At 37.2% G+C, this 27,845-nt stretch overlaps 1 protein-coding gene and 1 long non-coding RNA gene across 3 annotated transcripts in view; one reads left to right on the plus strand and one right to left on the minus strand.

Annotated features, from left to right (window-relative positions):
- Positions 1 to 27,845, minus strand: part of dlgap2b (discs, large (Drosophila) homolog-associated protein 2b) — a 127,920-nt gene that overhangs the window by 5,880 nt on the left and 94,195 nt on the right. Inside the window, exons 6-7 of one of the 2 annotated variants that reach the window (XM_077017648.1) lie at positions 27,549 to 27,768; positions 971 to 1,030 (exon numbers count right to left, since the gene is read on the minus strand). In XM_077017648.1, coding sequence (XP_076873763.1) covers positions 971 to 1,030; positions 27,549 to 27,768 — 280 coding nt within the window. Of the gene's footprint in view, positions 1 to 970; positions 1,031 to 20,118; positions 23,499 to 27,548; positions 27,769 to 27,845 lie in introns of those variants that run through there. The other variant, XM_077017647.1, reaches the window with a different exon arrangement.
- On the plus strand, positions 407 to 18,352 carry LOC143523277 (uncharacterized). The gene is made up of 3 exons (XR_013133273.1): positions 407 to 541; positions 17,781 to 17,837; positions 18,257 to 18,352. It is a non-coding gene; the product is annotated as an uncharacterized LOC143523277 (long non-coding RNA).

Consider the following 27,845-nt stretch of genomic DNA (forward strand, 5'->3'; position numbering starts at 1 on the left):
TCACGTGGCGCGCAGAGTGTTTTGCGGTGACAAAGCTCCCTGTCTCACCTCGTCTGATGCAGATTTTAGTGTGTGTGTGCAGGACCCCTATTAGTGTATCACTGTCTTAGCATGCTAGAAAAAGCAGTCTGGTGGAAAAAGATGTTTAGCTGTCATTAAATGGTTAGTAACACTTTTTAAAGAGATGTTACAACCATCTCCAACCATCATCCATTATTTAGCAGACTGTAGCAGCATGATGGTTTGAAATCAGCATAGATTAAATGTGGCATGTTTGGTGGTACCAGACGGGCTGGTCTGAGTATTTCAGAAACTGCTGATCTACTGGGATTTTCACGCAAACCATATCCTGGTCATTTTTACAGGTTTTGGACACAACGACAGGTCTAGATATTTAGCATGCTCTGCGAGTGATCAGTGATACTCTCAGACTCCGTCTTTGAACAATTTACTCATAGCGATCGAGAGCTGATTTTCGAGCCTACAGCAAACACTAATTTGGCCAATGCAGGTTTTTCTCGGTGACCTCCAAAACCTGTTGGTAAGTAGAACATTGTAAGTAATTGTCTAGTGTGAACTCGGCATTAGATTTTTCATGCTCTCAGCATGCAAGTACAAATAAAAAACAAGCATTGTGCAGTTGATTCTCTGCTCTTTAGATTTAAATGTCCAGTATGTTCACTGAATGCATGGTCAGTAGCATTTTATTTCTGTAGTCTACACATTTTACAAGACTGAAATTGAAACATGGGCATGGCACAAAACAATGGCACAAGGGATCAATCTGGAGTTGAAAATGACAAGGAAAATATACATGAGATTGACAATGACAAGGAGAGTATACCTGGGATTGATGATGATAGAATTACCTCAGGTGGATTACCTGAGGTGGATAATGGGAGGAAGGATTTACTCTGGATTAGTAACGACAGGTGTTGTACACCTGTGGATCGTAACAACGTAGGTTTACCTGGGGCTTGTTCCTGTGTTCGTTCGGCTGCGCAGGCAGTAGGGACACGAAACTGGATCCCTGAAAGGAACAGTTACAGTTATTAGGGGGCTTGGGTCTGGGGTTAATGCAGTCAAAAAAACACCCCATCTTACCTCCCTGGGGATCCCACTCTCTCATTGGTCAATGACCCACACTTGGACATTTTCACATGGTATTAAATGGTACTTTAAATCTGACACCAAATTACAGTTAAAAATGGCCAAATTGCTGGACTTGCCCATTTAAATAATATTGTAGTAATTATTGTAATCACTGGTGTAAGATTGTTAGTTTCTGCACATGAACAGACACAGTGAATTGTTACATACATAATGTGAATATTTCAGTATATGCAGAAGTAATTAGTCTATAGAAGCATGTAGATAAATCTCTTTGAACAAGAAGGTTTAATTTTGCATCAAAAAATTAGTACTGTATGTAAAAAACAAACAAGCAAACAAACAAACAAAAAACAGAGAGATATATTACTACAGTAATGGCAAACTCCTGAAGAATATAAAGGGAAATTTCACCAGTAATTCCGTAACTGTCATACTGTTCTCATCCTGCGTACTGAAGGAAGAAACCCATTATATCACCTGTAACAAAGTTCTCCCATGTAACAGATTTCCGAATAACCTCTACATGTGAATAGATGTGGGTGCACTTGTTTGATTGAGACATTGGATATCTCTGTGGTTTAACGTCTGATGTATGATGACCCTAAATACAAGGTGACCTGTTATTTCCAGACTCAAGATAAAGTGCAAGGTAAATCCACAAATATGTATTGTATTGTGTTGTAGATTATACATCCTTCAGTATAATCATACAGTCAAACATGTTGTTTTGCATTATAACATCTGAGCAACACTATCTGTGCATTCCTCTTGACCTAGAAATGCTTTTAAATTTGTTTTGTCTCAACATTTCTGTTTTGTCCCATGTCTTTTTCTAATGGTGGGGGGGGGGGGGGGGGGGGGGGGGGGCACAAAGGTACCCAAATGTATCCTATTCAGAACAGAATAACCATGACACAGGATGTCACATTGACATGAGAGCCATTGGAATGTCCAAACAAGGAATACGTTGTTTTCCTGGGGGCAGATTTTGAACTATAAAATATAGTCAGCAAGCACAAATTGTGCTTGCCACTACCTCGTGTGGCACTGATCAGTTAAGCATATCAGTGATGTCTTGTTTCTCTCTAGAAGATATCTCACTCACAGCTCAAAACACAGCACAATCATCTCTGGACTCAGTGATGTTAGTGCTCTCTGCATCTATGCAGTATGGCTTTTGCTTGTAAAGATAATGTTAATCTTCACGTGAACATATTTTACACATATACTGATGACATTTACTGGTGCAATTTCCCTTTAGCAACAAATATGAACTAAGTGAAACAGTTAAAGGTTATTACAGTTTAAGTAAGCTAGTCTGCCAAATGAACAAACTAATGAATTTTCAGCCTAAATGCATGTAGGTCTGTTTCAGCCAGGCACTGATGTGCAGTACGCACATATTACAAGTGCAGTTCTCTACAAATTAAAAAATGCAGTTTTCAACAAAGTTGATCTCCAAGGGACCATCCTGAGAGCTAATCCCTTCTGAGTCAAATACTTATGAAATTCCGCCTATGGGCCACTTAAAAAAATAGGGTTACTTGAAAGTCAACTTTGTTCCTAAAACATGAGATTTCAAATTAAAAAATGTAATTATTAGAAAACAAAAGGCAAAAAAAATCAAAGAGACAGTGCATCTTTTCAAAAAAATATTGCTTAGACATGAAATTCAAGATCCTTCCTTGATTTAAGGTAGAAAAAGTGAATAAAAGAGATGCCAGGTTAGAGCCAACTTCTAGACAGTGACAAAATACCCTTTTACCAGACATTTTACTACAGACAGTGAGAGAGAGAAAGACAGAGAGAGAGAGAGAGCCCTAGAGAGACAGAAAGAGTGCTACATTTCAATATACTGCAGGTTTTCACTGTCAGTGCTACAGGGTGTAGTACAATGGCACAGAACAGTAAGACAGCGTTGCTGTCATTCCTGCTGGTATGACTACATACCAGAGTAGCCCAGAAGTAACACATTATTTTAAATTTAGGATATATGATAAAAATGCTCTATCAGTATATTCTACGAAGTTATCCATTCCCTGTGGAGCTTTCTATGCCCTGTCCAAATCTTATCACAAAAAATGTCAAATTTAAAGAACTTATTATTATATTTTCATTTTTTTCTGTTGAATAAGACCAAGCTAAGACCAGAAAATGCACTCAGCAAAATTAAAACTACATAATTAATTTGTGTACTACAAAACACATTTAAATAATCACAATGCAGCATGTTTCTTATAGCAGGGCTTTAGCAAACATGTAAGGTGTAAAGCCTTGTAAAGTATTGTGACTGCTGTAGTAACGGTTCTGTGCCAGTAGCTCGTGAAAGTATGCAGTAGCCTACAGGATACTCAGTGTTGTCACTGCTACTGGTAGTCTTGGAATCTGAATAAAGCCATATTATTTCTCTACCTGGCTTTCCATAAATCCATTTAGGCTGAGATCAACAAGGTTAAAAGTAAATTGAAAATACTGTTTTGGGCAAAAATCTAGGAACAATTATTTTGTGATTATCTCAGAAAAATTGTTGACATTTAATTAAAATTGAAAACACATTCAACTCTTTTGTGATGTCTCTTGTAAGCAAGACATTATGTGAAACATAACAGATACAGAACACAACAGTAAGAGCCACAGTGTTGAACCACATCACCCTGCTTGTAGGACATTGGGCTCACTGAGAATGCCAGGCGTGGAAGTCCGGTGGGAGCGCGGGCTGAACCAGTAGGAGTTAGGCTGGGTAGTCCTTATCATGTGTGGGCACACGTGGGCCTGAGGTGACGTGAGATATGACTGACAAGTGACATTTGAAATCATTGATGATTTCAATGCTACTGGGAAACATGATGACAGGGAGTGAGAATACTTAATAAATCCTCACACTGCTTTAGTGTTAGAAAAAAAAATTTAGAGTCAGCTTTTATATGTTTATTTTTCTTTTGGGGGGGGTTACATGCAAACTAGACTGAATTGCTTTTTATTTATGATCTGATATGAGTTTATAATCTGAAGACAGTATCAATATAGAATGTCTTCTGACTTTATAAAAAAATAAGGTTGCATTACATGCATGTATAACCATAATAAATAAGATTGAAAAAAAGATGTATTAATAAACCTAGAGGTACTTGTAATTCTGCCACTAACGGAGTTTTACAAACTAATTTCATTTCCATCATACATCTGATGCTTTTAATATATGTTTCATAGCATCATTATATAAATGAGACATTTTTTTCACAAGACAGATTTCTTGCAGTGTTAAAGGATTATGCATATAAGGTCGTGTCAAGAAATCTGTAGTGACATATAAGATCTACGATGACAAACATCCCAAGATTGCTGAAGAAACTGCAGATAATCACAAGGAACAGATGTATGCTCTTCAATATAGAGCAAACACTTATGGTTTAATTTCATGGTCCTTTGAGATTCGGGTCCCTTCTTGGTGAGGTTATGCAGTATTTGCAATGCTGTGTAATTAGTATTCAGTTTTTTTCTAGTTTCCAGATGTAGATCTAGGAGGGTGGGCCAAATAAACTTACTGTGACCTCCAAAAACACACACTCAGCATCTGAGGTTCTCAAGCCCTCGTTTGACAGGGGAAACACCCAACAAACGAGGCATCATACATCGTCATACCTGTAGGTTAACTCTAGCTAAAACTAACACGCCTGTAGGTTAACTCTAGCTAAAACTAACAACTCGGAAGTGGACGCTACTTCATAAAAGTCATTCCAGATCTTTAAGTTAGTTTTTCTGAGCAGAGAAGGATGTTGCAGGTAATAAACTGTGCTTTTTAAATAACGATTGTGTAGATGCATATGTTTATATATCCACAACCACATAAAGGAGCAGCTTTTACCAGAACTGAGAAAAATGACTAATTATGATAGTAATTAAATGATTAATTACTAATTAAGTACATTAAAAGTGAATCGTTCTTTTTGAAGATTCACACCACAAGGTTTGAAATGTAAACCAGAGTTCATAATAAAATATTGTTTCCATCGCATTGTTTCTATCATAGGAAAACATTGTAATACTTTTTTAGTTTAAAATTGCTGTAATACATTATGAATTAAAGTTTCCTAATGATGATGATAAAGTTTGGAACATTACACTGAAGGTAAAAGTGGGGTGCAGCCACATTTAAGTATTAAATGTCTATTGAACAAGTAGACGGGTAATTAAACTGTATTAATGCAACCTTATTGTAAAGACATTTTTAGCATGAACAGTAGTGGATAAGAATTTTGGAAATCTTTCATGTTTCTTATCACAAGTGTATGGCTTGTTAACTCTTGTTCACAAGTGAACTGTTCAGAAAATTGCTTGTTAAGAATGAAACATCAGAAGCATATTTAGTTAGCACAGACCACATACTAGGCTGGGAATCTAAAGAACACGGGTCTAATTCTCGCCAAGACGTTCAAGAGTGGAAATTAACCTGTCTAAAAGCAGCCTCAACATCAAACAGGTAGCCTGATATAAAGACCATGATTTTTTAAGCATGATTTCATGTTGCTGCATTTTGCTTAGACTTGCCACATAATATTATACTGCCTTCACTGATACTACACATTTTCCTCAGACATCAGTTCAGTGTAATTGGCAGTAATTGGCAGCATAGCCAGTAATGAGCTGTTCAAGACTCTGAATTGTTTGCTGTTGTTTTCTAGACTCTCCACTTGGCCTCACTATTTAAAGCATTAATTGGGGGTTCTGACCTTCACTGTGCACTTATTTTTCAAGTAACTTTTAAGTCATCAGGATTTCACTGCCTTTATATTATTATAATTAACAGCACTTAAACAAGGACATAACAGCAATCAAGAGACCATTATACGATTGCAGTCTTGTTGATATAAATAGACACACATTCCCTTTATATAAAAGAAGTCTCTCATAAGTCTTATACTTTTTAATACTATTTTATTATATGGCACTATCACAGTAAAGCCCCTGATGCCTCCTCTTGAGTGTGTGTATGTGTGGTCTGCATTCATTTACGTCCATATATGTGTTTCCTTTGGGTGTGGTTCTGTGTGTGTGCGTTCATCTGTGGCTTGTTAATGCTAGCGCTAAATGTGCTGCTGTTTTGTATTGAGTAAAATCGCTATTGAATGTATACGCTCATCTCGGCATCCTGCCTACCCCTCGTGTCACAATTCACCTGTCACTTTTCATTTCTCATTCAAATCCTAATTAAAAGAGTATTGTGTTTAGACCACATTGGTGCAACTGGGAAGTTTTGCTTTCATTCGGTTTTATTGTGCTGTCTCTGACTGTGCACACTGCTTCTGTGACCCAGGACTTTTGACTAGACTTTTCTTTTAGATTTGCCCCTAATAAATCTTGCTCTTCATTGCATTTGCCTTGGAATCACTCATCATTACACTTTGCAAGATTTGTTTGCACACGATTTGCACAAGAAGACTCCTCTGAGAATGAAGTATGTGCTCCCAGGTCAAAATGACTGTAGTAGACTTACATATGTTTGCATCTTAATGTATGGATGAAGGAAGAATGGAGAGGTGGATGGACACATAAATGAATGAATGCAGTGTGACATGGGTGAGAGGAGGTAGGGGTCTCCCTGGGACATTTGGAGTGTAGTCAACAACAGTCCGGGTTGGTTCTGATGTGTCCAATCATTTTTATTCCTACTGTCCACACCCAGGCAGAAATGTGTCAGTCACAACTCACACACAACTCCTGGGGTGGTGATAACTTGAAATAATAGGAAATCGTTTTGTTTTCTTTTTTTGACCAACATACATATATACATACAGTGGTGATGCCCCCATGAATGCAGTGAATTTATATTTTCTGGAATAACGGAGACAGATCAGCACATACAATATCCTCCAATGAATACACACTTTTTGCTCAAGTGAATTTATTTTTTAGAGATTGTTCAGTTTCCTCAGACAAAAGAAAACTAACCAAAGAAAACATGTGGTCTCTATACTTACTTTTCATTTGAATCAAACACAAAACAAGTAGAAATAGAAATGAAATAATGTTCTGGTAATGCTAATAAAACAACTAATTAAAACTGGCACGTGTTTATTGTAAAGCGACCTAGAGTTTCTTGAAAGTTTTGAAATAAAAATTTCATTCATTCAGTTTTAATTCTGATTAAATGCTCTTTTTGATACCATTTGCATCATTACAGTTTGGTACACTGACTAATGTTGTCTCAAAAGAACAATTCACTCAAATCTTGAACGAGAGAATTTTTCTTGAAGTTGCCATGTGACAAATTCTTACTTATTAATTTTTTTAGAAAGAAGCAATGAGCTCATTTAATATATAGAATTTATTTAAAAGTGACAGTTTAATTGTGGCATAACTATGTGGTAAATTCACTGTGGAATCCACCAACTGGACGTCAAATAATTCCACTTGTTCATTCCACAGGGCTTCACACTTGACGTCTTTTATTCCCAAACATAACCTTTAACTTAGCAATGTCCCTCATACTTGTTTTGTGTTTGACATCCCTCATCAGTCAGCTTACACACATCGATGTGTATCCCCCACTTATTCATATGTCTCATGCATGGTAGACAAATAGTTTCAAGCATGATTTATTAATTATGTATAACTACAAAATCATAAACATGAATTCAAACTATTATGAAACTATCAAAAGTCACTACACTGCATACTAATAGTTCAGAAGAATATTATTTGACCAGAAGTGTTAGCTAAATAGGACGCATATTTACGTATTTTTACATATTTGCATTGTTTAGCAGTCCAGCATAAATATTTACTGTAAGTTAATGTTACAGAAGGGGTTGTCTTTTTATATTCTGTATTGCACTGGGGGTAGCATAAAATAAAAATACAATTGGCTGGCTTAAACCAACATGCTGGCTGTTCACAAGAGACTTCAAAAGACACCCATAATTAGTTTTGCAATTTTCTGTCACTCTAGAAGCTGTCCACACTCATCACAGATCTATCAGACAGATGATTACCCCTTCCCAACAGTATTTCTGTTTCAATATTCTACTTTATTTACTGCTTTATTACACTTAATAGTTTCATATACTGTAGCTCATCTCCACCGCATCGGCAGTTTAATTAAATTATGTATTTTCAATACTAAATAATAAATTCAATTAGTAGGTTTGTGAAACATACAGAGATGAAAGCACAATTTGCCAATTTTTTGATTATATGGAATGTACAATGAACTAAGTCAAAAGGCATTTGTGCTTTAAAGAAAAACATTTTACCAGCTCCATGACTGTCATGGAACAAACCGACTATTAAAAGTTAGCTTTGATTACTTAGCTGACTAGGTTGCAATCAATTTTTTGAAAGTTTCTTTATGTGGAAAATATAGTATTAATTATTTACAAATAAATGATTGTTTGCCATAAATAAAGGTAAGAAATATGATTATTGATATGGAGGAAACTTAGTGAAACCTTTCAATGAAGAACCTTGTCAACAGGATTCTGGCTAGCCTGGGTTATATAATCTGTTAATTAATATCCATAAAAACTACTGAGGTGACGACAAAACAGGTAAAAATGTAACAGTGAAAAATGATTTCACAAATGGATGAACTGTACTTCACAGTGAAGGGGCAACATATTTGTTTACCACACATATAAATTCAAGGACTGAGCAGCAGAAATCAACCTTTTGGTGAATTAATTCACAACAAATCTGTTCATTCACAGAACTCAGGCTAATACTCCTGGTCAGACATCTAAACAGGTTTAAAAAAGTGTTTTCAAACAGTGAAGCAACTGAACTCTATAGCTTTTAGACTTAAATTATGATTTTGAATCTTAACTGTAAATTAGTAACTCTGTACCAAAGATGACATGAAAAAGATGTTTTCAAAAATGACAAAAATTATGTATACAGTGCAGGCAGAGTGAATAATTAAAGAAGGAAAAACGATGCCCTTTTAGACCTACCGTACAGTCTACCCCCAGCTAACCTACAGGTTCCTAAAATAGGGAAAAAAGAATGTGATAACTTAGAAGAATAAAAAGAAAGGTAACAGTGCCAGCAGGCCTGAACAATGCCCCCTGAACCATGCACTGGGTGTTAAGTGTGCTTATTCTGCAGTGCTGGCATTTCATGAAACATGGCCTACACCAAACAAATAAAACTATATTTTCTATATGAAACAAAAATTATATGATAAACATAAATATTCGCTACAAATCAACCTGTAATGTTATTTTTGATGTACAAGTCTTGGACTCCAAAAGTATAGCTATGATCCCCAGTATCGATGTCAAATGATATAAAATCCATCACAATTCATTACAAGTTCTCTTGGAATTTCATTTTTATGCTGATTTATGATCTAATACTTAAGGTAAATATAATTTCACTTTAATTAATTAGTTATCAACTGGAAGATGTTAACATAGATAATAGAAATGACATATTGTAAGAAAAAAATGTCAATGTATATTTCAATATATGAAATTACATAAACAATAACAATATATATGTAAACAACCTATATAAGGAAGTAAACATTAAACTTCAGTCCAAATAATTCTCACATTTCACATGAAACATAGCACGGCTTTCTGAATAAGTGTCTGAATAAATTTACACTTCTCCTCTGTGCCAGTAAAGCATTTGAATACCTTCCAAAAACTAAGAGTGGTTCTTCAACGAACCCTAAGGATTGTAGAAGAAAAGCTTTTTCTTTGTACAAGATCTTAAATATGGGGTTTCATGAAACATTACATCACTAACAAACTTTCTTAATGAGAAATCAAATCATCCAAATGTCCTCATCAACATTACACTTTTTGTTGTCAAAATATTTAAGTGTTTGTAACAAAGATCATGATAATGATCTTTTGTCATATCTTTCTCTGAAGCTAATTCTCAATCTTCAACTACTATGTTAACACGTACAAAATTTTCAAAGGAGCAAAGTAACATACTCCCTGTTTCCTATGTGAAAATCTACTGGTCACTTCCTCTTAAAATTACATGGTAGGCAATCATTAGTATTACTGTTTAGTAATAAATGCTGATGCTTGCCAGTGTAGTTTCCAGTGTATGTTGAAAATGCATGAAATCACTCTGTTTTACAGTACACAGACATATGACCTGTAGCTCTATAACCATTTTGTCATCTCATCGTACAATTATTGTGTCATCTTCAACAATTATTCAACAGAAAATAGTTCACAAATCACAAATATTATGAAAGCAACAACACATACAGAATATATGAACAAATGCTCCAGTTTCAAGCTAAATGCATGTATTATCTATAATTCATAAAACCATAAACTTGAAAATCAACAGAAAATGCCCAAAAGAATGAATGAATGGTCAGAGTCACTGACTTTGCTTCATCAAGTACCCTGACTTCTCCATAAGGTGTATACAACAAACCCAGAGAAAATCCCTCACTTGCCAAAATCTGTTCACTCTGAAGTCTAAAAACTTTTCAGAACTGCCTCTCCTTTAATTCTAATTTCTGGTTGCATAACAAAGTGAAAATGTTTGATCTGTTGCCTCATAGTAAAATGAATACAGTAATTTCAAGTATATTTTAGATACAATGGCAATTTGTTTACAATTAGATCTTAGCATTCATCCAAATTTGAAATGTACCATCATAATTACCTCTTTGAAAAATAGTTTTGAATGGTTTGAAAAAACTGCAAACACACAAAAAATATTTTACCTGAAAATATTTCTTGAAGAAACTTAGAATAAGACATTGCATTGGACTATTTAAAAAGCAATCAATTATAAATAGTTTTACCTGTACTCCAATTGCTTTAGAAAATGAAAGAAAAATAAAGCAAAGTAGAAATAATTTTACTAAACGGAATATGCAAACTCATGCATTCAGAGGATTATAGTGCTAAATTACTGTTTATTATACCACAGTTAGTTCCGACCCTACAATATGATTGGCTGAGATGCGATCTAGGAGTGCCAATATTACACGTTATAGCACTGTAACCGAAGTTCTCCATGTATTACTCCGCCACATACAGGTAACCTAGCAATGAAGCAGCATTTACAAGCCAAACAGCGCAACTACAAACAAGCATCAAAAGTATCAAAATGAATTACAGGGAGTTCATAAATCTATTGGCTTCGAAAGCATTTGTTTCGATCTGAAACTGGAGGATGAAGCTATAAATGACCAGCCTCATTCCTCCAATGATTTGGATGAGCTGGAAATGCAGAGAAACGAAGTTAATACCGTAAAACAAACGTCCTGGGCTCTTAATGTATTTACATCCTGGTTAAAGAGCAACAACATTGCAGTCGATTTTAGTATTATCAACAAAAATGAAATGAATCAGCTTTTACGAGGTTTTTATGGATCCGTCAGAAACATGAAGGGAGAGTTATATAGCAAGAGCTGGACTGAACAGATACCTGAACGAACCTCCAGCCATGGATGGTCAATAATTGTTGTACTTTATTTTTAATAAATACAACTTTATCAACAGTTGTTTTTGTGTATATTTACCACTATAATATTTATTCGGTAAGGCTGTTCCAGTGTCGTGTAAGTTTAGTAGCGAGCCATGGAATGGAACTATTTTAACTGGCGGAGTATTTTTAACCAAACAGGTCGTATTTTCTCGTCCTCTTTAACTCAAAATCTTTCAATAAACAGCGATAATTGAACTGTGGTATAATTGCAATAATACACTCGAGGTTCGTGCTATAACGTATAATACTGGCACTGCTGTGCTGATCTACGGCCGCAGCACAGCAGTGCCAGTATTACATGTTATAGCACTCCCTCTCGTGTATTATTGCGTAAATAACATACATGCATTACTGCTATTTTGGAATCATTTAAGTCAGTTATAAATTCCAACTTTAGGCAGGCAATCATTAGATTATAACTATGCATTTTGAAATGTAATATAAAGATCAGTGAAATCAGTGAAACTAATAACCGTTAACTACTGTAAATTAATAATCTTAATATTCATTTACAAAATAAGTAAATAACAGTAAACATAATTTGCATTAATTTCATAAAAAATAAATCAGCTTGTTGGATTACAGTCCAATTACAGAAACATATCACAAAGAACAATAATCAATTTCAAATCACAACACATTTGTTGGATTACATGGAAGGTGATCTCAGAATCTGTCACAGTCCTGTAGATAACTGAAGCTTTTGCTCCCTGTTTAGAGAGTCACTAGACACAATAAGAGGTTAAATGACAGACAACAGCCTCATGTACTCAATGACTCTGCTGGATCAGCTGGCACAAACCTGCCAACCTTGAGACTGTCACTATATTAATGGGCCTCTGACAACATTAAGATGTCACTGGCATGCTGTATGAGAGGCATGACTTTAGAGAGTTTATGGATACCAAATAGCAATGATATATTGAATAACCTGAAGAGGATGCAGTAAAAATACATTCATTCTTCATTTGTCTTTATCCAGTTCAGGGTCATGGGAGGCCAGAGCCTATCCCAGCAACACATGGCACAAGGCAGGAACCCACCCTGGACAGGACGCCAGTCCGTCACAGCACAAGTAAAAACACATACAAAACCATAGGTTACCCCCAAAATAACCTATTTAAAATTTATATTTTAAAATTTATAATTTAAATATATTTTAAAATTTATAATTTAAATAACCTATATATTTAAAATTATATATATATATATATATATATATATATATATATATATATATATATATATATATATATATATATATATATATATAAAATTTTAAATATTTTCCAGCTCAGTGACAAGTTGATGTAGTTCTTGGTACATAGTTTTCACATAAAGTGGACAGCTTTGGCAATATATTATGCCAAACACAGTAGAACCCCGGAACTCAACTGCCTCAGTACTCGACATATTCGGAGTTTGACGCAAAATTTCGAAAAAAGTTTGTCTCAGAGACCGAACAAAACCGAATCCGACACTTGACTTTTGTAAACAAAATACAGTTTGTGTTTCGGTCACATGCCGTTAGTTGGCGTTAGTCGGAGTTGTTTTTCAATGGGTTAGAAACCATTTTGAGGCTGTGCTCCAAGCTTTTGCTGTATTTTTGTTGTTTTTTGTACTGTTTTACACAAAAAACACAAGTCCCAAGAAAGACATAGCAAAAAAGCAGAAGAGGAAAATGTTAAGAACAACAATAGAGTTGAAAAAGGCAATCATAGAGAAGTATGAAAAAGGCATTTGTGTGACGGACTTAGCATTGGAATTCAACTTGATGGTTGAGAATGGATAAATCCGTTTTCAGTTATTTCTTATGGGGAAAATAGATTCGGAACTCGACAGCATCGCTTTTCGACACTTCTTCCAGAACTAATTATCATTGTCCGGAGTTCTACTGTACCTTACTGTATATATATATATATATATATATATATATATATATATATATATATATATATATATATATATATATACATAATTGTATTACCTGTAACCAAAAATTAGCAGCCAGGCATTTACATTTTGAAATTATGATTGTTTTATTATACAGTAATCTAGGATAGAGTTTATAGTTCCTGGTCACCCCATGAACATAAATTCAAAGAGATGTAAAGCTACATAAATAAATAGAATGGAACGAGTTACAGCTTAGCAAATGAAATCAATCCTAATGATAGCTGTCAATATCAGACCTACCCAGTACCATAGCACAATGCTTTGTACTGTCACTCGTAAGATGCATAACACTATGCCGATATGTCTCCGACTAAAGTCACAGTTACGGATCATCATTTTAAGAGATTTAATACAGAGCACAGAGAAGGGATATGTCGTTTGTAAGTAGGGCTATTACTCAGGTATTTGTTATAATTATTTTATGATACACAAGTTTACAAGTCAAATCTGAGAAATAATATTAATAATTTTAAATCACACATTTACAAACAATAAAGTTCCCAAGAACTTAATAATAAACCATTAATGAACCATGAATCTTTAAGAATTAAAGTGAAATCTCACTAATAATTTACAAAATAAGAAACAAGAGACATAACCTCAAATCTAAATCAGTACAAGGTGCAAAAAAGCTAAAAATTCTCACTGATACACTGCTGCATGTGCAAATAACAAATGTATCTGTGCAAACTATCCAGTTAGTGGGAGCAAGCAGTTATCGTTATATGGCCCTGGGAACATTACAGGATAACTTCTTCTGTTAACATCAATTTGCCCAGGAGTCCAAATGTAAAAGTGGTGTCAGTCTTCTATAGCCTAGCTTCACATATGCAATATTGGCACCAATGTTTTAATGATACTATGCATTTCATGACAATGCAATGTCATGATGTCAATGTCAACATCTTTGATTACAATTTTCTTAGTAAATGTAATGAATGAGCAGGCTAAGTTATATACTTTAAATGGTTTTAAATACCTGTCATATGTTGCAAAACATCATCAGAGCCATATCACATTTACTCCCTAAAACATATTATCATTATTTCAGGCAATGTAAAATAACATTTCTTAGATAATTTCAAAGAAATATTGCACCAGTACCATTAGGAAGAAGTGACAAAACCCGAAACCTACCCCAGAAGTGGCAAGACAGGCAGCCATTGTGAGAAACTTTTGGACTGTTTTTGGACTGACCTCACTGCACAAGCACTTGAGGACAATGAAGGCACTTAACACATGTTAAACTGGAGTTCCTCCAGACTTTGTTCAGGATGGCACTCTTGTCTCAAGACTACAAATGGTCAGGAATGATTTGACTGGGTTTATAAAACCAACTCACTGTAGGTACATTCAATGAAAAGTTAATATTGCAGTTACATGTCCTACATCTGATATTCAGGTTTAAGACATAGGAGTACCAGGAAATGAATGAATAAGCTTTGGTCTTTGGAGTTGTGCAGTGGTTGCCCATTTCAGCCCCTAATGCTACCTGTATCACTGAAGTATTGTTCCCCCACTCTGCCCAGTAACCAGAAGGCATACATACAGTGGAAGGCTACATTGGAGGTGTCCATTTTCCTCCCAGATAAGTACTGGCACTGGTGGTACTGGCATGTGATAGTGCAGAGGACATACTATACTGAGAGCTGTCCAATTAATACACTTGGAGAGGTAAACTCTGGGGCACCTTGACTGTTAAAAGAAAAGAAAGAAAGAAAGAAAGAAATAAATAAAGAAAGAAAGAAAGAAAGAAAGAACAAAAGGGAAGGAAGTTCGAGCCATAGCAACTAAGTAGTAATGGCACATATCAAATGTAGCCCAAAGATTAAAATTTATAGGCTTAACTCTAGGGACACACGTGAACATATGTGATAGTTATGATTATTTAAGCATGCTAATGTGAAAAAAAGCATCTTTATTGGATTGTCTCATCTGCTGCATGGTGCTCCAAAACATTTGCTTTATAATCATATACCAAAAAGCATAAACACTGTTTTAAAGTGTTTTTATTAACATTTCTGCAGATTTAGAAAATTAAGCACCACACTGTAAACCCGAATTTGGTTTTAATAAATTATTTTTGTAATCATTAATTATTTTCATGTTTTGTAAAAAATTATTGCCATTACTAAATAAAACTAGTTGTTATCATTAATGAGCTGAAATAGGCATTGCAATGATCATGTTAAGTAAAGATAACTCCATATGTTAAGTTTATGATTGGTAGGGGTGGGGCCTTGTTTGAATCGTGCGCATGAAGAGTTGTTCTGATTGTGAATATTGTTTGAAGAACCTTTCGTTATCACCCCGCTGCAGCCCAAATGCATGAGTTTTGAAATCAGTGTTTCTTCAAATGAGTATTTGCAACATTGTCAGCTTTCAGTGCATGTAACTTATTTAGTTAACGCTATTATATTCTTATCGGTTCATATAGCGTTAGAACATGTCTGGCGTTCCTGTCAGATCATAGTTTAACTATAACTGTAGCGTTGAAATATGTGTTCTGACGGTTCGGAGTTTATGGCTAATTTTAACTATTAATGTTATATACTTTTATATTGAAGCGTCGGTCCAATGGGGGATGGCGCTACTTCCCATGAGTCCCTGCGACTCCGGTATTGATCTCTGTTAATGTGATGTCTATGCATCTATGTTGATTGATGGTGTACTTGATTATGTGCGTTGGTTTAAGTTTCCCTTCATCAGTTTATGTAGTTGTACTGTGTGAATTATTTCATGCCATGTTTGTGTAGTGTTGTCGTGTTATTGCCATTCCCTCATGTTTCGTGTATAACGTCTGTTCTGCGTGATCGTGGATCTCTTGCGTGAGTAGGTTACTGAGGCAATTTGAATAAAAAAGCCTTGTTGTGTTGCAATGGATCTGTTTGCTATCTCTCACGCCACAAATATTGTTATAATTGAATGTGATCATGAGTAAATATCACTAAAGAAAACTTGATTTGTCCATTGCATCCACTTAAGAGTCTATGCTAATACAACTTAACTTCTTTAGTTTCTCTTTGTGCAAAAACTTAAGTAATTTAAGGTAATTTTCTAGTAAAGTCAACTAATTAGGGTTAAGAGTGCAGTATGAGCATTCTGACATTTGTGAGTCATCTTGCTGTACAAAGAAAGAAGTCTAGAGACATCATAAACATAATAGTAATTAAAAGTAAACTTGCAAACACACAGAGAGAGGAGAGAGAGAGCATATATATATATATATATATAAATTTTTCAGGTGTTAGAAAAATTTTAATTGAAACTGAAAATGAAAAATCATTTGAAGTGTAATGAAGTGTGTAACATACATCACCTGCCTTTATTCAGCTTTTTTTCCTTAGTATATATAATGTCCTAGTGTGTACTCATTACACTCGTTATTAGTGTTCTATAATTAATCTTGTGTTTTCACCAGAAGTGACAAACAGCAAGCCCAAAGTCAGTAGATCATGGCAGAACACGGGTGTGGTGATGCCTGAATGGTCCAACCAAATCCAGGGCCAGAAGCAACGGCTATATTAGATCAGAAAGTAAAGAAATCCAAAAATGAGATAAACAAATTTGGATGCTCATTTTGCTCATTTTCCTCTCAGTGTTGTAGCCAGCTCCCATTACTGCATGTCTCTCTGCTATTACATGATGGAACCACCATTCTGGGGAGACAGAAAGTTTGAAAAGTCCCTCAATTGCCACACATGGGCATCCAGAAACATGCTCATGGTGTGACTCATACCTTTGTGACCTAGCAGATGTTCGCACCAGAGGCACGTAAGAGTATCACATGTGCACGGGACGCTTTCCCCTCCCACCCAACACGAGCAGGCAGCCATCTCTGCATAGAGGTTCTGTCATTTCCAACATTTCTGCAGACAGTCCTGCTAGTGCAATCATTCCCAGTGCTGTAGACACGATGCCCTCAACTCAGTGCCTAAACAGTGCAGATCACTGCGTCCAGATATGTACTGATGTTCTAATACTGCGGGAGTCTCAAGTATTTAAAGGTTCGGTTTATCAAGCTTTTATACATTTGAGCTAATTGTGGAAGGCACAGTTTTTTACACTACCTGATGCAGGCACTGCCAAAGTGCTTTGTGGTATGTGGTTTGTTCACTAGCATCATGTTTTACCTGCAGTATTAGATATATTTGATCATGGTAAGACAAGCTGTAATGAGATAGATACTGTATTTGTCTCAGCTCTGCATATTGACCTGCCTCTTTGATTCTCTTCCACAGAGTGTCTTGACAGAAAGCTTCAAGTATCTCATGTTTCATATTTGAAATGCAGCAAATGTAAGTCTATGTATCATACATTCAGCAGAATTTTCAAATTACGTTCCAAAACAAATAATTTCAAAATGACATAATTTCAGTCATGAATGTAAAGCTACAAATATGTTGATGAAAACATCTGAATGTATTTACAGAAAATTTTCTTATATATTTTAACAGGGCTTTTAGATTGTGACATAAGCTGAAATTAGGTCGTTTTTTATGGTGCGACATACTAGTTATTAGGTTAAAGAAAATTCTATACGAACAAATATTAAGGCTTTTCTAATCTAATCATGAAAGTATGTATCACAGTACAACATATTGCATTTTTAGAACAGATTTTTTAGATTAAAAAAAATAAATCAATAATAAATAAATTCAAGACTCCATTAAATAAATGTAAGACCACACCATTTATAAAGTACATTCTATTACAGGGGTACTCAACTGGCGGACCGCAGTCCGGATCCGGACCCGAACGTAATCCTATCCGGACCCAATCTCATTCCTGATTAACTGGATACGGACCAAAACAAAACCATAGCATTTATTTCAGGGCTATTGAAAAAACACTCCGTCACAAGTGTTACGTTTGCCACCCCTGCTCCCCCCCCCATCACTCTTTTGTCATCTAACCTGCCCATCAGCAAAGATTCAACAGAGCATGCTAAATATTTATAGCATCATTCTCCTTTCTCTGTGTACAAAATGTTAATTAAGGCTAAATAACCTGGGCTTCACATTGTGGTCTCTTTAATTACACATCTGTAATTATATCCATATAAACCTTTAACTACAAACCTGTAATTAACAGGCAGGGTCGCAGTAAACAACTACTTTGTTATTGATTAGTCAAGCAGCATATGTTTACACACACACACACACATACACACACACACATATACACACATACACACACGTTTGAGTATACACATACATGTGTGTGTGTCCAATGACAAATGTATCAAAAATGTGAAGCAAAAAATTGACATTAACACAAAATGTTAAAATTAACATTAACACAACAAATCTGAAGCTGAAATACTGACTGACTGGTACTTTGGCTCAAAAATACAAGCTTAAAATATTACCATAAAGTCAAAATGTAATGGTAGTTGTAATATTGAATTAAACTCACTACACTGAAGATAGTGGAGCACGGCTACTGTCTGTTTCATCATCCATGTGTTTCTGTCACTATTGCTATTTGAACTGTATTACATTGCACAATGTTTGTATATTTTTTGTGTGAGACATTTTTTCATCGTTCAATGCTGTGTTTGTGCAACAAAAAATAAGAAATGCGCAGGATGAAACGAAACCGCACAAAGTTCTTAAACTGTCAAAGACAAAACATACTTTGTTTATGGACTTTTTAGATCAACTCCTGAACACCAAACATTTTTGTAAAAGAACTAAAAGAATTAAATGAATACACCACCAATTTTGCACAATTTTTTCATCAGTCAGTGGTTTTGATTTAAGCACAGTAATTACTGGTAATAGTGCTTTGGTGAGCAACACCTTTCTAGAGAATTTTAGCTACCTAGTCAGAATTGTTCTCAACTGCAGTACAAGGAACATAACATGCAAAACATTTAATAGCTCTTAAAGCAACACTCCATTATTATGCAAATGATAACAAATACATTGCTTTTGATAAGGTTTTGTCCTAAACATATTTTTACTATAAAGTATTTCTCACAGATGATTTTGTTTCCTCTCAAAACTGCAAGCAAACATGCTTTTGTTAGTAGCCTGTAGCTACAGCATTTCACTGTATTAAATTTAGGTTTACTTTTATAACCTGGTACAGTGCAGGTCCTCACTCAGCAGTGTACAACTCTTATCTGCTGCAACTCCTCTGATGAACCCATGTATGAGTTTTGTTGAAACCACCCCTGCCTACAGAAACCACTGAAAACACATGCAGATCAGACACGAACGTGCAGTGCAGAGAGTAACATGCATTTTTTATTGCAAAAGAACCTAAAAAACAGGTACCTAAAGAACAGGTACCTAAAGAACATGCTATTTCTATCCGACTTTAGCACTACTGCATCACTTGTAAAATGTCTGGTTCATAGTGCTGTGAACATTTTTGACACAGTACATTTCTCTAAAAAGGCATACTTCACACCAAACAAAACTCTTAATGACCTTGTTTACATCTAAACCACTGAGTGATGAAGTCATTGCAAAATCAGTCAAGTTCCCCTTTTATAGCAGCACAAAATGTATTAAAATACACTCTTTAAGGCAAAAAAGACCGCACATAGTCGACTGAAAGTTCCAAAGTTATGCTTCATTTATTTAATGATTCCCAAAATAAAAATATTAGGTACCGGTACTCAGGTTGAAGCAAACCAAAAGCAAAAGTGGCAGAGACCAAACTGAAACCAGCAATAACTACAAGAACAACAACCACAAAAAACATTTTTGTTCCAATCAGCTGTTGATATAAATGTAGTAAATACTCTATTTATCATACTTCTAGCCTGATTTGCAAGTGTAATAGTCATTTGTCAACATGACTGAGTTTTTCCCTTGCATATATGTATGTAGTTTATGTCCACATAGCCATTGTAGGAAGATTTTATGTATGAGAACTGTCCAAGGCAGCCAGTGTCATATTAATGTTTAAAAAAATAGTTTTGAAATTAAATACATCACCATGAAAAAAGAGCATTCTGACTCCAGATGTTATATCACACCATGTATTTGTTAACGCATCTTATCTGACTGCACCCTGCACAGATGGGCCAATGAAAAAAAAAATGAATCTATTGATCTGAGAACTGCGGTAAAACAGTAATTGCAGTCCAATTGCAGAAGGAATGGAGAACTATAGTGTGTAGGTGTACTCTACTCTAATTATTGTCCAAAACATCATAGGGAAAAAAAATTGCTCTAAAAAAAAGTATCTCTAGGCTATATAATAGCAGTTGCCAGGTTCATATAGTCTGTTTTAGCAGGATGTTTTTAATGAGTAAACACAGATTCTAGGTGGGCTACAGTAAGTCCCGTAGGTCTAATTCCTATTAATTTTTTTTTCATTTTCAAAATAAAGTTTGTTTGCAGCGACGGCATTTAACTGCATTACGCTTGTTACATCACTGGTCCAGCTAGGTTCCTAAAGTGCTGCTGTAGCTAACAGCGAGGAAATAATTGAGCGGACTACAAAACGTGCATTTTATGACACATACACCAAGTGTCCATGTGTTAGCAAACCAAGTGACCTGAGTCACTGAAGTCACTTTTGGTGAAAACACAGAGTAACCATAACTTTGGCATGATGATTAAGATTCTCCCTTTACAAAATAAAATACCTTTTAGAGTCTTTGCTTTGGACAGACTACATAAAACAGAACAGCCAAAAATATATATTATGTTAAGGAATGTTTTACTTCGTGATTATATAATTCTGTTAACTATTTGTTCTATAAATAGGTTTTTCTCTTAATAATTAAATTATACAAATATTTTGAATTTCTTCACAGTATAACTCCAGTATGTATGTGGGGTTGTGCATATGCACCTTGCCAGTACAGCACAAGGTGATCTGAGATGTTCAAACTACGTAAACCTCTTAAGGGGCAGGAAATGAAGTTCTGAAGGAATTTTATATGTGTTTTAATATTTCATTGCTTGAAATAAATCAGATTTCTTATCATTATGTATAAACTGTAAAGTGAAAACGCTAGTCATTTTTAATCTTAATTCCAATTAAAGCTCATTTTCAAATGCCTTGTACAGTCTGGCAAAACACATCAAACCATTTGGTCCCACATAATTTGAACGGACCTATATAGAAACCTGTCAGGTGCTTAGATTGTAAACTATCTAGTGCAACTCAGTTGACAAGCACAAACAGGGTCATGGTTTGCAGTTGTGATTTGAACATTAAACATCTGCAAAAATCTATATAAGACTATTCAAATAGAGCATTAACATTTTAATCATCGTGCTGATCCATCATATCATCTTCAATATGTTGCCCTGAAAAATATTTTCTCCTTTACGTGGAAAGGCTTTGTGTGAAGGAAGCATATACCTTAAACCTTATTATACTGTATATGTGCTAAGTGTGGGCTCTGCCAAGCACCTGCAGACTATCCACACAGTCATCCACACAGGCAAAGTGCTCTGGTGTTCTCCACATCCTGATTCCACTCAGACCCTCGTTATATAATTCAGGATGTTTGACTTGATCAAACATAAAAAATGTATAACTTACTGCAACGGAATGCCAGGCAGTTACGCCACACTGCAACTAGCTCAAACATTCCTAGCTCAAACATTCCTAGCTCAAACATTCCTAGCTCAAACATTTGAGTAAATTAACTCATTTCTACCATGTTGATTCTGTGATTCTGCTTTGATATACTCGATGCCAATATGTAAACTCTCATAATGGACTAGAGCCACAGAATGCCAAAGAAGGGGGAGGTGTCTGCGTGATTAGGGGATGTATTCTACATCCAAACGAGAGGTTTGGTGTTCAATGACTAAACATCGATAAAGACGACAGTGACATTCCTCGCATGGCGTGTCACATTGCTAGGTCAAATCTGTGGCGATGTAAACACATTTGAAGAAATGACACAGCAAAATTGATTCCCCAGTGATGCTTCAACTAACCTAACGTATGCCAACATGGCATCTTCTGATCTCAACATAAAAAAAAAAACCTATCAATCATCTCTGCATAGAGCAAAGGTATAAGCACTGCACCCAGACTCCATGTGCATGGAGGATTTAGTGCTAGTCGTGGCACCTTGCCCACGGCTGCAGGGTCGGTTTGGTGGGTCATTCCGTCACCTCTTCAAGTGATTAGCAGTGATCAGAATGACAGTGACAGATATGACATGGGCCCACTAGTGTACTTCCTACACCAGAGCTCCAGGCTGGCACTACGCTGGCCTTCTGCTCGAGAGTGACTTTTCTTCTTTCTGCTAGTGTCCAGCTTGGTGTCTACCAGGGGTCTGGTGCCTGGCAAGCCACAGGGGCTGACAGAGCTGGCAGGACTTGCTGGACTATTAGAGGTCGTGGGTCCCTCTGGGGTTCCCTCGGTGATCTGAATGCGTGGAGGATTCATCAGATCGAATATGTTAAAGGGAGTCGGTTCCGGCTGGCACATAACCGAGACGTCCACAGTGTTCTGTTTGAAGGGGCCGTTGTTGCCGGTCTGGATGCCGACCGACACGCGGTCGCCGGAGTGAGCCGGCGCGCCGCTGCCCCCGGTGGCCGTTTCCCTGCACAGCGTCCACATGTTGTAGCACTGCGTGAAGTTGAAGAAGTTGCTGTTGAACGTCTTCAGCTCGTTGCACACGTCCCTGCGCAGCTCGGCGAGCTCGTAGCGCATGGCCGCGATCTCGTCTTTCCACTGCATGTTGAACGCTGCCACCATGTTGGCCGACTCTTTGAAGGCCTGAATGGCCTGGGGGACGTGCGGCTCGGGGGCGGAGGAGGGAGGCGGGGCGGGGACCCGGTACGCGGGCGGAGACGTGGGGGCCACGGAGATGGCGGTGACGGTGGAGCTGGTGCTGTGGTGGCTGCGGGCTGCGTTCTCCCTCTCCAGACGCTCCAGCTCCTGGTACGCGGAGGAACTTGCTCCGTCGTCGTCTTCGATCATGTCCTCGTTTAACAAAGACGTGCCCTCCAGCGCATCATAGCCCTCTGGAAGACAAATTTAAATACGCATATATAGTACAGAGGGATAAACAGCTGTGTGATAGAAAAAAAAAGAAAACAAACTCTTACTTCCTATCACATGAGTTTATACTTGAAAGCTACTACATATACATGTATATATATATATATATATATATATATATATATATATATATATATATATATATATATATATATATATATATATATATATAAGCTGTAGCATGTGAGTAAAAAACGCAAACACAGGTCACCAGTTGTAATTCCTTTTTAATTTTAAGTGAAGTCTAGCTACTGAAAGAATGTTACGTTTCTCAGTTGCTATGCATTAATTTCTGAAAAAAGAAACTTCAACTTAACTTTTTAGACGTTAGCTGATTATTTAAATTCATGATTTACATGCTTCTTCATTGCTTTTTAAGTTTTTTATGCCCTCAGTTGATGATAGTTATGCTTGTTACAGTTCTACAATATGCTAGCTATGGGATGTTAGTTCTATAATCGTGCTACTTAAATTAATAGCAGCAGTCGCTGCAACACTAATATAACTAACAAATTGCAATGTTACATTTACAGCATTTAGATGATACTTTAAAAAGAAGTGACTGAACACTACCTGAGCAATTGAGTGTTGAAGGCCTTATTCAGGGAGCTAACAGTGGTGGTGGGGCTTGAACAAGAAACCTGACCTTTTTCTGACCATTTTACCCACTGAGCCACCAAAGCACCCAAGATTGATTTTTAGTCAGAATAAGTCCATGTTCCAGGAACTTGGCGTGCTTCGACTTGTGTATTCTCGAGTTGCTCTTATTCTTAAAATTCCTGTGGATGACTTTTTATGTTTACACATTACAGGTCACCCACAATGCCCTGCACCATTTTAGCTGGGAATGGGTGCTGGGTGAGGGTTTTTACTCACACGCTTCAGTGTATTGTGTGTTTACACTGCCTTCTCACTCTTATCCAGCATCAACTTCCAAAAGCCTTTCCATCTTTTCAATTGCAGTCCAGAGGAGAGCAAGCTCCTACCGGCATTCACCATCCACATCATCAACATTGTCATCATCATAGTCAACATCATCATCATCATCGTCATCGTCATCGTCTTCATCAACATCAATCCATTTTGAATCAAAAGATCAAATCAAAAGATCAAGTGTTATATCAAAGCAGCCATCTCATGTCAGCAGGTTTCACACAAGTCTAAATATGTTTGGTTTTTGTGCAACAGAAAAGATGAAAAGGCAGTCGCAGAACCACAAGTGAATGGGCCAAGTAATAGATATGAACCCTATTGAACGTATCAGGTCCCCCTGGGTAAAGCTGATTGGACCATATGGACATGTGGGGGCGGAGACAAATGACCATGCTAAGTCAGTGGGTTCTAGAAGGGCTGCACCAGGGAGAGGCTGCAATCCCACTGTCCTACAGGGCTGAGATCACCCACACCGAGCATGCCCAAGTTGGTATTTCACCTCAAAACATTTAACACCATCTCTAACAAGTGGCACCGATTGCGAGTTTTTTCCAATGCAAAAATTCAGAAAAATTCAGTACATTATTATGGACAAAAAATTGTTTTCATCAAACCCATAAAATTTGACCGTTTCAATAAACAGAGGTCCAAAACCCCTTAAAACAACTCACAATACCCAGTGTGGCTGTAGGACCATGGGCTGCGAACACCAGTTATTCACCATCATGCATAACATCCACAAGCCTCTTAGGGTTCTATCGGTTATTCAAAGATGACTCTCTTTTCCCACAGCACAATGTCAATACATTCTCTATGGGGCTATCATCATTTTTCACTAATCTAGTCTTAAAACACTGTGGCTATCATACGGCTGGTCCCTATTCATTTGAGAAGGCAGTGCAAAAACACACATATACATATATATATATATATGTATGCGCGTTGACTGTATAATACCTGTGGCAGGCCCCCCTGAAGTGCCTCCAGCTGTTCTTTCCCCTGGATCTCCTTGTAGCGATGGCTGGAGAGGCCCCTCCCCTCTGAGGCCCCTCCCCTCTGTGCCATCACAGGGCACCTGCCCCAATCACAGGCCAGCTACACCTCATCGACAATTCCGAACTGAAAGCATTTCGGAACCCTACGATCATTTTGTTTTCTGACTACTTAGGCTGCTGCCATCCGCGTTGCACTACTGGCATTGCGAAAAGAGTCTGAGAACGTTATCTTGATTGATCTTCTACACTTTCAGACTTTCGGAGCCCACTGGTGTTTGACTGATGTCGAATCTCGCATTCGCAGGGATTACTACGGTCTACGCAAACCTCACGACGGAGGAGTGGTGGCGGGGTGGGGGGCGCTTTGGATAATCGGGCCATGGATGCCTGCCATTGCCAATTCTTATGGGATATGGAAAAAGCCCTCTGTTTATTTGTCGTTTCCACGGAGGGACAGAGCTGGTGACACAACAGAGTAAAACAACATGACCAAAACCCATAAAGCGGTTCATGGGTGAGGAGCAGCCGGGTGGTACGGGGTGAGAGCGCTTCAGCGGGGTATGACCGTGGGATTGGACTTCTCTCCTTAATCCTCAGTTGCTGCAGTCACTTGCTTGGCTGTAATGATTTTGACAAATGACACCAATTGTGTTTAAAGGTCCAATTAAAAGAAACTCCAGATGGAACAAAAGTTGCATAGAAAGGTCCAATCAAAAGAAATTCCATTTGGATGAAAAGAAACAAATAAACCCACATCAAAAAGGAGCAACATAGAATACACTACAATGTTAAACTGGATCAGGCAAACAAAATGAACAAAACAAAAAAAAGTTGCCTTTAAAGGTCTAATCACACAGGTAAAATAAATCCAGTTGATATGTTACAATATTTGACATCAAATATCCATATTATCAATTAGTATTTCAATAGGGTTCATAGCTATACTTTGGGTGTACACAGATGCACCATTGATGTGTGTGAGGGGTATGGCACTGTTTGCACAAAGAATCAGATGTTCTCAGTGGTCAAATGCACGTGTTGCACAAAACCTTCACATAAATTATGCCACTTAAAACTTTCACCATTTAATTAGTTCATATGAAGTAGAAATGATTGCTCAGAATGTATTTTCACTAGTTTCTATGTATTTTATTAATTTATTTATTTTTTAAGGAAATGAATATTGAGTCATACTTTCTCTTGCAGTTTTGTTAGTAATCTCTTACATCATGTAGCATCATGTAGCATTTATGCTATGGTTACATCATTTAGTTGATTGTGTTTTATCAGAGCAAACCGAGATACTTCAAGCAACACAGTAGGTAACGTCAGTCAGAGCTGATCAACCCGTCGTCATATACTTCACCGTTATTACTTTGTGCAACCAGGACCAGTGGACTGAAATGAAGCTTGTCATCCCATCATGGCAAAGCTACAGATTATGCCAGTTGCTAAAGTTGCCTTTAGGTGCTAATCTGTTTAGAGTACAGAGCAAAGGCCCTTCTGCGCTTAGCTCACTGGCAAAGGCACTGGGTGGAGGTCTGGACCTCCGTCTGCGGTCTCCTGATCCACACCTCCTGCCCTGCTCTCTCCTACACTCCCTCTAGAGGGCGCTCTTGCGTTCCCAAACCGGTGCCAGGCTCAGCAGGGGCATTGTAAGTTCTCGCTCTGTACTCCACTCAGGAGTGTGTGTTTCGGCTTTAGCGCTTTTGCGCCTGCACACACTGCCCTGCCTGAGGCTTTAGTCTCTCGCCATCACCGGATGGCGCCGAACCAAGGCAAAGAAGATGACTCATGACTCGTGCAAAACGCCACTGCAGGCGACCGCCATATAACAGTCGGAGGACACGAAGAAACAGACACACAGAAACAGACAGGAGTCGACGAGGAGGACCGGGGACATAAAAAAATAATTCCCGCATTCTCTCAAGCACAAGGGTACCCCCACTGTACATATGTAGGTATGTCAGAGGATGTAGGCATCGCGTGAGGACTGTATGACGGGTATGTGGGGCTAAGTCGTCTCCCTCTGATTTTGTCGATATTTTTTCGGGAGGGGGGGAGGGGTTTGAGGCAGACGTTTACCTGTTGTGGATCTGAGAGTTGAAGTGACAGTGGAAGATGTCACTGAAGGCAAGCAGTCGTCATCTTGGGAATACCCAGCCTGAATTGCACGCAGGTAACTGTGGCTTCGAGTGCGGAAACTGCCAGGCAGGTCCAGGGCCTCCATTGCCTGGGATTCTACTTCGCTAAAAACGGACTCGCAAACTGACTCAAACTGGCCATTGACCTCAGTCTCACTCACCTGAGAGACAAAAACAGGAATAGCAGTCCTTAATTTTTCCTCTTCCCTTCTCTTTCTCACTCTGATTCTTCCCCTTC

This window comes from Brachyhypopomus gauderio, chromosome 9, assembly GCF_052324685.1.
Source record: "Brachyhypopomus gauderio isolate BG-103 chromosome 9, BGAUD_0.2, whole genome shotgun sequence".
NCBI classification, from domain to species: domain Eukaryota; kingdom Metazoa; phylum Chordata; class Actinopteri; order Gymnotiformes; family Hypopomidae; genus Brachyhypopomus; species Brachyhypopomus gauderio.